Source organism: Momordica charantia (assembly GCF_013281855.1).
Source record: "Momordica charantia cultivar OHB3-1 chromosome 8 unlocalized genomic scaffold, Mcharantia_2.0 BLBB01000008.1, whole genome shotgun sequence".
Lineage (NCBI taxonomy): Eukaryota > Viridiplantae > Streptophyta > Magnoliopsida > Cucurbitales > Cucurbitaceae > Momordica > Momordica charantia.
The window spans coordinates 13,943,059-13,953,567 of record NW_028275166.1 but is presented as its reverse complement, the minus strand read 5'-3'; the positions used below and the strand labels follow the sequence as shown (position 1 = coordinate 13,953,567).

Sequence of the window (10,509 nt, the reverse complement as noted above, 5' to 3'; positions counted from 1 at the left end):
CTCCTTGGATATGCATGTCTGTCGGCTAGGGCAACATACCCTTTAAATATCGGGTCCCGTTTTTAGGGCACCCAACTGGAGATTGTACGAACATAAGTGAATCCCATGTTTTTGAATTAACTGTACGGACACTCATGCTCTGGCATCGCTATGCTCCAGCTTTTATATGCTTTGTCTTGTAAATGCTTTGGCTTCTCGGGTCTGGTTCAGTACTTTCTTCTCTTCTTATCTCTTCTTTAAAAACATGTGCAAATGAACCACAAATACGATAGTTTATGCTTTTTTTGGCCAAAGTTCTTAAGACTAAGGATATTTAGCTAAGAATTTGCAATTGAACACTATTCATGCTAATTATGACCTAAAACCGACATACTTTGCCATTTTAATGCACATTTTCACCCAAATAATCAGCAAAATAACTCTCTTTTGGCGAGTTATCAGGGAGCGTCTAAGATCTCCACTGGAACCAACTAGCTTGGTTGGGTAGGAGGATGCGAGCTTTGCCAGAGAGTCGACGTTGGCATTTTCTGCTCGAGGAATCCATTCTATGGTATACTCCTGAAGGCAGGACAGTAGCTTGCATGTCTTATGCAGGTATCTTTCCATCCTGCAGCTTTCGCCTGGTACTCTTAAGTTATCTGGTTACCTATGACCTACGAGTCGCTTCATATGTCCAGGCATGTGGCCCTCATGGCTTTGGCTATGCACAGCCCTGCTATGATCGCTTCGTACTCGGCCTCGTTGTTTGAGGCTGGGAAGTTAAATGTCACCGCATACTCGAACCGACCTCCGCTAGGTGCTTGGAGAACGACTTCAGCCCCACTTCCTTTTTCATTAGAAGATCCGCCGATGTGAAGGAGACCCATCAGGCCTGGTCGTCGCTTCCTAGGCTTAGGAGCGGAGTAAGCTCGGTAATGAAGTCTGCCATCGCTTGTCCCTTCATCGCACTTCTAAGCTCGAAGTCTATGTCGTACTCACTTAGCTCGAGAGCCCACTTCATGAGTCTCCCCGAGGTCTTTGACTTCTGAAAAACCTGTTTCAATGGGAAGTTAGTAAAGACCTTTATCTTGTGAGCTTAGAAGTAGGGTCAGAGGCGTCGTGCCGCAACAGTTAACGCTATAGCCAGCTTCTCTATCTGGGGGTATCGGGTTTCGGCATCTGTCATGGCCTTGCTCATGTAGTAAACCAAGCTCTGTCGACCATCATTCCGCCGTACTAGCGTAGAACTCACCGCACTCGCAGATACGGCGAGGTACAAAACGAGCTCGTCGCCTGGTAGTGGCTTTGATAGTAGTGGTGCTGAACTCAGGTAGTTTGTGAGCTCATCGAACACAACTTTGCCATTTTGGAGTCCACTTAAAACGGTCTTTCTTACACAGCACCTTGAAGAATGGCAGACACTTTTCTATGGATTGTGACACAAAACGGTTCAACGCGGCGATTTTTCAGTTGAGGCACTAGAGTTGCTTCAAGGTCTGAGGTGGTTGCATATCTAGCACGGCTCGGATTTTCTTAAGGTTGGCCTCTATCCCACGTTGGCTGACCATGAAACCAAGAAATTTTTCGGAGAAGACTCCAAATGCGCATTTCTCTGGGTTGAGCTTCATTTGATACCTTCGGAGGACCTCAAAGGTCTTTGTCGGGTCGGGGATGTGGGAGGTTGCCCTCTTGCTTTTCACAAGCATATCATCAACGTACACCTCCATGTTTCGACCTATCTGGTCGGCGAACATCTTATTGAGCATGCATTGGTAGGTCGCCCTCGCATTCTTCAGCCCGAAAGGCATGACTTTGTAGCAATACAACCCTTGGTTGGTGATAAATGAGGTGTGCTCTTGGTCGGGGATGTGCATCTTGATTTGATTGTACCTTGAGTAGGCGTCCATGAAGCTTAGGAGCTCATGGCCGGCCGTTGTGTCGATCAGCTGGTCGATCCGTGGAAGAGGGAAGCTATCTTTTGGGCACGCTCTATTTAAGTTCGTGAAGTCTACACACATTCTCCATTTTCTGTTTGATTTTTTTACTAACACTACATTCAACAGCCATGCGGGGTAGTTAACTTCCCTGATATATTCAGCTTTCAAAAGTTTTTGGACTTCTCCTACAATCATTTCGCTTCTTTCAGTGTTTACAGGTCGTCTCTTTTGTTTTAGAGGTCGTACAGAAGGATCTATGTTAAGACGATGGACCATGACTGTTGGGACTTTCTCTACCTTCAAAAAGATTAGAGACTTGTGCAAGTGCACACGGTCACAAGTAATACTTGGTAGTAATCCAAGGTCGAATCCTCAAGGACATGTTGCTTTTCAAAATAGTTTTTAAGAAGTGAATGGTTCAAATATGCAATTGTGATTTAGGAAGAAAAATGTGATGAAATGTTGTTGTTTGGGGTTTTAATTAACAAGCAATTTAATGAAACTCAACCTCCTTGTCTCCTACCTTAGTTTTGATGCAAAACATGGAAAACACACTATGTTGGGAAAATGCACCAGGCGCAACTCCTGGCCTTTCTTGGGATTTGAGTTATACTCTTTCACTACCGCTTTTGGTTACTGCAGAGGCTAGGGTAACCTACAATCATATTCCTATGTGTGATTAGAATCCTAAAGAATGTCTACCAACTTATTTGCATTATGGGTTAGAGGGCCTATGCCTAGGACCATGTTTTATGGGCTTATTTCTAAGTCACATCCCATATTGGTTTCCTATTATTTTACTGAACTCACATTTTCCAAGGTTGGGCTTTGTATAAATCAAGTTCCCACTGGCCAAATGGAAAAAATAAGTAAAGAGAAGTTTTTAGAAACCAACCCAAAAAAGTGTCAAGCGTAATCTGGTTAAAATCCCGAACGTGTTGAAAATCAAATCATTTGACTAAGGCATTCCACAAGGAAGTTGATAACTAATTTAGAACATGATTAAATGAAAGTAAATGCACGAAAACATAAAGAAAGTATTTTTCATAAATTTAAATGAATAAATAAGCCGTACAATGAGTTCTAGTTTGATCATCTTCTCTCTCGAGCGTGAGGGGAGTCAAAACTTGCTAAAGAACTTTAAAAGAACAGAATGAACAAAGAACGGAAGTAAGAATTTGAATTAAAGGCAATACAAAAGGTAAAAGCGTGAAAAAAAAGGAAATTAATAACTATAACATAAACATAAACCCTAAAAACGTGTTCTACAACTAGAGAGATGAAATCAAGCTTGGAAGGGATGGAATTCACCTTTTATAACATAGGTTGGTTGAAACTCCCCCCATTTTAGGTGGAAAAGGTTAAGATTCACCTAACCACCTCACTTGGACTTGGACTCAAGGTTTTGAATACGTGGTAAATGTCCTTCTTGTCCTTCATTAATCAAAACGTGTGTTTTGACATTTTGCCCTCCAAAAATGTGTTGGGCACAATTCTGCAAAAACAAAATTCTGTTATTTTCTTCCAACTTTGACCGCATTTTTCTCATATTTTTCCTAAAGTACCATAGTTTTACTTTTATGCAAAAATAATTTATGCATGTTATACTTTAAGAATATGTGGTCATTTTTTGCAAATAATGATGAGAAATGGATCAAAAACGTGGTCAAAAAGAGAGGGAGAGAGTAGTTTCTTTTTCTTTTTTTTTCATACGAGAGAGGCAAGAAAAGAGAATAAATTAATATACTAAACCTTCTAAATCATTCTAAATTTAGAAATACATAGACGAAATTATTATTATAATTATTTCGAGCAAATGGCTCTTACTTTGTGCTTTGACCACTTTGATTTGGTTGGTTTGAAAATGTGGTATCCGCGTTGAACGACTGGCAAATGCGAAAGAAAACATATTTTAATTTTTAATATAAATTATGAAAAATAGTTTCACCATATGAATATGTGAACGTTGACAGAGTTTCAAATTCGTCTTATAAATTCTTTTAAGGTCAAAGTAAAAAATATTTTACGTCAAAAAAGTATTTTTAATTTTTGTATTTTTATTTTTATAAAATTTACTTTATAATAATTCAGCCGCTATATTTTCAAATTGGTAACATTTTAGTCACTAAACTTTAGTACGTAACAATAGTTTCTACCGTAAAATTTTTTGTTAAATTTTTTATACATGTAGATCGATAAATTGATAAATGATTAAATGTGTTTATAAATTATAAATACTAGATTGTTATATGATAAAAATCGATATTTAATTTTGATAAGATTTTTTATGGCAGAGACTAAATTGTTATAAATTTTAGACCAAAGAAACTAAATTATTTCATACTAAAGTTTGGGGACTATATTACTACTAAGTTAAGGTATTATAATGACTAAATCGTTACATATTAAAGTTTATTAAATTATTATTTTAACGTAAGTACGGGACCAAATATATTTTTAAACCGGTATGTGAAAGAAAAATAGTTTTTCAAACCAATTTTTTACAATATTGATGTTGAGAAATGTCCCATTCCCCACTCACATTTGTCTTAGTCAACGCCGGCCCAACTTTTTTTTTTTTTAAATAAAACGCCGGCCCAACTAAAACAACTATATTTTCTAAACTTTTTTAAAAGCTTCAATATTTGTCAAAATAATTTTGAACAATTATTTATTACTACAATAATATCTCCATTTGTTTCGTTTGGGCGTTCATGTTTATTATCTCTCCCATCTATCTTTTAATAAATTAAAAGAAAATTATCGTTGGTAATTATTTCTTATTTTTTTGTTCTTTTATATTATAAATTTAAAAAATAAAAACTTTACCTGAGAATTAATGTTTTGAAATTAAATATTTAAATCTTTTATGTTATACCTTTTTATATAGTTTTTTTCAATACAACATGTTGTGGTGGGGCTCAAACGCACAATCCCTTAATTGGATATATGTATCAATTAGCGTTGAGTTATTCACTTTGACTACTTTTTTTATATAGTTATTATACACTTTAAATGATAACATAATATTTTTAATTGATGTTTTTGAAAATAAGTGAAGTGAAAATAAAAAGTAGAAATTTATTTTTGTTGTTTCTAAAAATTTGTCCACAATTTTGTAACAATTTTGAAAATGTATTTTAGAAATGAAAAGCGAGAAACTAAAACAATTACTTAATCCTTATATTTCTCCAAAAACCAACAAATAAAAACAAGAAGTTAACTAAGTTGAGAATTTACCTAAAGAATAAGTATCATTTGGTATATTTAATTATTTGGTCTAACTTATATGGTAAAAACATTTTAAAATTCCAAATTATGATATAATATTTGGCCTCGAGAGCTTAAAAATCAATTATGGTACATGTAAAATATCAGAAAAGAAAAGTCAATTATGAATGACTAAACTTTTATAAACAGACAAAACATATTTTAACATAAGCTACTTTCATCTAGTAATTTATCAAATATTGTTGTTTATTTTTTAAATATTTTTGGTTTATGAATTCAAGATATTTTTAAAAGAAAGGTATTAGAATAGTACTTCTAAAATATTTAGGGAAAGCAAGTGACTCTTTTTTTTTTTTCCTAAATGAAAAAACGAAAACAAGTGATTACACTTTAGTTAGATTGAAAAATAATCTTGGTAGAAATATAAGTGATGAAATATTTTTAAAATGGGCTAAACTATATACTTAATCTTTTTCCACTTTTAATGATGATATCTATTTATTTTAAAAATATTAAAAATTTAAATTACATTCTTTAACCTTTCAATTTGATTCTAAGAAGTCATTGTCATTAAAATGATTATAATTTAAATGTTTATATGTCATAGAGTGACGTAGTACAATAAAAAGAGTCGAATAAATAGATGAAACTAAGAACGACATAGTTTAAAACATGGGATAGGGTATCACATATGTTTGTTCCATCGAAATTTTTGCCTCTTACTTATGTTACTCTATTGCTATACATCAACTCAAATGATCACTTGTTAGTATTTCTTTTTTTTTTTTTTTTGGTGAGAACGATTACTCGTTAATTTAATTATCATGTCACCATAATATTTACGAGAATAGTTAATAAACAAAAAATTCAAAAGTAAAATTGAAGCTTTTTTAAAGTTCTAGAAGTGTTATATATATATATATATATATATATATATATATATATATTTATTTAAATTATTTTTTCTTTTTCAAAAAGTTGATTTTGAGAAAACGATGGAAAGAAAATTGAAATTTTTGAACCAAAAAAGGAAGAAATTAGTAAATGTCAATGTCATGGACACGTGTTTGTTGAAGCAGTCTTGTGCTCCCTTTTGTTGAAAATTTTGAACGTGTACGACATTGGATTTCTTTTCAGAAAAGGAGAGTCAACAAGATTATTCTTCTCTTCTAGTGTTTTTTCTTATTGGGAATTTAAAATCATTCCCACTTTCTTCCCCTCTTGTTTTAGAAAGAAAAATATTTAGGTCGTGATGGGTGAATAACTATTTCCATCTTGATTTTTGAGTATCGTTATTGAACAATTAAGATAAATACAAAAACATAATTTTTTCTTACAAAATATTAGGATATCTAATTTAGTTACATTAGGTTAGGTTAGTTATATGGTTTACACTTTTTAACTACTTTATTGCTTAGGTCTATATATATTATGAACTAATGTTTCATCTTGAGATTGAGTGAGGTTAATTTACTCTCAACCTCAATATGGTATCTGATGAATTCTAATCACATTTCGTGAGAGTTTTTTTTGTGTGTCTCATTTTTTCTATTCTACTACCGTTTGTTTGGTAGTTTCTGGAAATTGTTGGCTTTCCTGCCATTTTTCTTTCTTGTGATGGCATGATGAAGATTTAGTTCCACTACAACTCAATCTTCTTCTTCAATTCAATCATCTCTTGATCAATACATCTCAACTCGTATGCTCTCCATCATTCCAACAATACGAGCCTATTCTTGTTTCTGATTTGCTCGACGATGAAAATTATACTCCATGGAGCAGTTTCATGTTAATGGCACTCATGATCACAACTCAGACAATGACGACAATGTTGCAACCCATTTTAGTACTATTTTAGCTTAATGTTTTTGATGCATTTTATATTTAATTTGTTAGTAAGTTTTGCACAAAATATATTTGTTTGGTTACCCATTTCTTAAGTAAAATTGGAGCATATTAGTCACTCAATCCATATAGATACGATTTTTTTATCATTTGCTACACGATTTAGTGTACACTTGCACTAGGATTATTAAAGTCGTTTACACATATTAAGTGATTTTGCTTATGGGTTCATGACTTTCAATTTAAGTGGTTTTGCTTATGGGTTCATGACTTTCAATTTAGTTGTGTGGTCTATTGAGTAGAAACCAGTTCATTAATCTTAGGGGAATTATAGAAAACCTTATATTAACATAGAAATATATAGCTATGGTCCTAATGCATTTTTATTTTTTTCAACAAGTGGTATCAGAACATGGTTTTGCATCGATGATTACTGGATCTTTGAGAATTACTTTTAAACATTTTGTTTTTTAACGTGCTATTGGAATCGTTGAAAATAACTTAGGTATTTTATTTTCATATGGAAATAATTAATAATGATTATTATGAGATTGAACTAATGATAATTATGATCGGCCCAAAGAAAGGTCATAATTTGGCCAAATAACAAATACTCTTGTAATTATGGAATGAATTATTAATATTTTATTATTGTGTACTACATTTAGTGTTTCGTAGCTTATGTCGAGTTTCTGAATGAGTTGAAATATCAATAAAATTTCTTTTGCGTAATCTAGTTTTTTTTTTCTTTCTAGATTTATAGATTGTTTAGAAGACTTTTCTAATTATTAAATTATGCATATAAAATATACTTATTAATTTTGAAAATAATTTTGGTAATTTTATTTTCATAAAGATAAAAATTAATAATAATTAGAGATAAATATTTTGCATAATTATCTGATTTTTTTTTGTTGGTGTTGATTTGATGAATCATGTTGCCAAAGTAGCCTCTGGTTTTTTATATTGACATTTTGGAAATTTCATATGTTTGTGAACTTGTGTGTTTATGCGTTCTGTAGTCGGTCCAAAGGAAGACTTTCAGTTTGGCTTAACAGTTGTAGTTACAGGATAATAAACATGGACAATATAAAGTTATGTCATGTAAGTGCTTGTTGGCTCAAAAGAAGGCTTTCACTTGACATATGGTTATCAAAATTTGATCATCACATTGAGAGTACCAATTGCAAGTTGATATAGTCGGCCCAAAGGAAAAGTTTTAATGTTATGTTGGATATCTTGTGATCCTTGTAAAGTTTAAATGTAAAGTATTTTTATAAACTTAATGTTAATTTTGAGCATGTTTTTATTATTTATTGATTTATTGTTAAATATTATTTTTATTGCCTTTATAATGTATTTAAGAATCGTTTTTATTCAATTTTGCATGAATTTTTAAACTTGTGATAAAGAAAGAAAACACTTCTACTTTTGCTAAGCAATATTCCTTTAAGGTTAATTAGGATCTTGAAAAGTAGGAGTTACTTTAATTGCATAAGTTTTACGACAATATTTTGCAACAATTAAGGAGATTATGTTTAATGAGGAAATAATTAGAAAATGATAGGGATTGTTCTAAAAAGAACACAAGGAATAAACATTTCAATTTTTGTTGACTATATGTCTTAACAAAGAATAAAGGAACAGTAGGGACTAGGGAGTACATCAAATGATCAAATACACTAAATTTAAAACATTCAAAGATTAGCTTGTATATTTGATATTCATTTGAGACATTATACATTTAGTATATAGTCGGAAAATAATTAGAAAATGATAAAGATGGTTCTGAAAATAACACAAGGAATAAACATTTAAATTTTTGTTGACCATGTCTTAACAAAGAATAAAGAAACAGTAGGGAGTACACTAAATGAAAACTTAAAAGTCATTCTAAAGTATAAATACGTCGCCACATAAAGTATAAAAAAAAAATATGACTTCTCACCTTGGATATTAATAAGTTAGACTTGTATATGAAAACTTGTCATTTGTGTTGAATAGACAGTGGTATGTCTATTCATTACTTATTGGTTCTCAAGATTATTAAATAGACATTTAAGTCTGCATTAAGTATGATCAATCGGACATAAATGGAGTTATCAAAAAAGGTGCTATTGAGAGCTTTAGTATTTTAAAATTGTCATTCATAGTCTATTCCATATGGCTTCTTGAAATGTTTAATAACATTGCATAAAGTTATAAGAAATATAATCAATATTTGGTATAGGTCTTTATTCCCAGACATCTTAAAAGTCATCCTTTCAATTTTTAGTGAATCAAAATATTATAAAATATAATGAATTAGGAAGATAAGATCTAGGACATTTGCTAACTCCTTTAAGTTTTTATAGAGCTAATAAATAATACATATTTCCATGCCAACCTGAGATGTGTGTTGCTCATAAAATGATTCAAAGCTCGAAAAGGTATGGTAAGAAGTATGACAAATCATTCTTCCTTACCTCCAGTCTATATGGAAAAAGCACTTAAGATTGTTACAAAAGGTTTAAGTGGTGTACCAAATAAAGCAACAACTAAAATCATTCGCAGTTCAAGGTTATGCGAAACATAGGCTTGAAGATTTTTAGTAGTCACTCTAGATACACTTGTCATTTTCTTATAATTTCTTAACTTAATTCCCACCTTAAAATTAATTTGGATGAGACTTTAAGGTTTCTTAAGGATGTTGAGTTTTGGGGAAAGATAAAGTAAGCAATCTCGTATTTAAGAAAAACTAAGTTATTTTCTTTTATACTAACATTAGTAAACATTCTCCTCATTTCAGTAAAACAACTCGACATTAGAGTCAATTAAAGAAATCATAAGAGATAGGACACATATGATTATAACTATTTAAGTTTGATTTAAAAGTAAAAGGAAGATTATTCAATTATCTTCTCTAAAAGTCAAACAAAGTCTTATCTCTTAAGAGAAAATTAATGTCATAAAGAATGTATTGATAAACAACAGACAATGAATATATTTGAGATCTTGTTATATTGATTTTAAAACGCAATGGTCACAAATATAAGACTCGTCTAGTTATTATGATTTCAACTCTTAAGGGTGACATTCATTATTGGGAGACATTTTCTTAAGAGAAAACTAATGTCATAAAAATTAATGTCGGCCCACGATTTCCTGTCACACGGCAAGAACTCCAAGTAAAGATTTGGAAAATAATCACATAAACCTACTGATAGCTTACATTCCCAGAATAGGTGGATCGCAGATTCCTCATGATTCCTGCAAAAAGAGCACAGATTATCAATCACAAATTCTTTTCTGAGAAGGTTTGATTTTATAGGGATTGTGTTTTTCACTATCTTCCAGCACGCGATCTTCATCTTTTGTGCCACAGGTGTGTTCCAGAAATGCTTCCACCTTTTAGCTTGCCTATTTGTATTCGAAGTGGAGGTCGCTTTAGTGTCCAGAGTTTTCATTCCCAGATGGTACGTACTTTTTACTGAAAAGATCACTTTCTTATCCAGTCCCCATATAATCTCACCATCCA

General features: G+C 31.9%; 1 protein-coding gene across 1 annotated transcript; it reads right to left on the bottom strand.

Moving 5' to 3' along the window:
• Positions 1-865: 865 nt before the first annotated feature.
• LOC148209579 (uncharacterized) lies at positions 866-1,706 on the bottom strand. The gene is made up of 2 exons (XM_088126915.1): positions 1,545-1,706; positions 866-1,033 (listed from the first exon to the last, which is right to left on the bottom strand). Exons 1-2 carry the CDS (start codon positions 1,704-1,706, stop codon positions 866-868), a joined length of 330 nt encoding a protein of 109 aa, XP_087983041.1.
• Between the last annotated feature and the right edge of the window lie 8,803 nt (positions 1,707-10,509).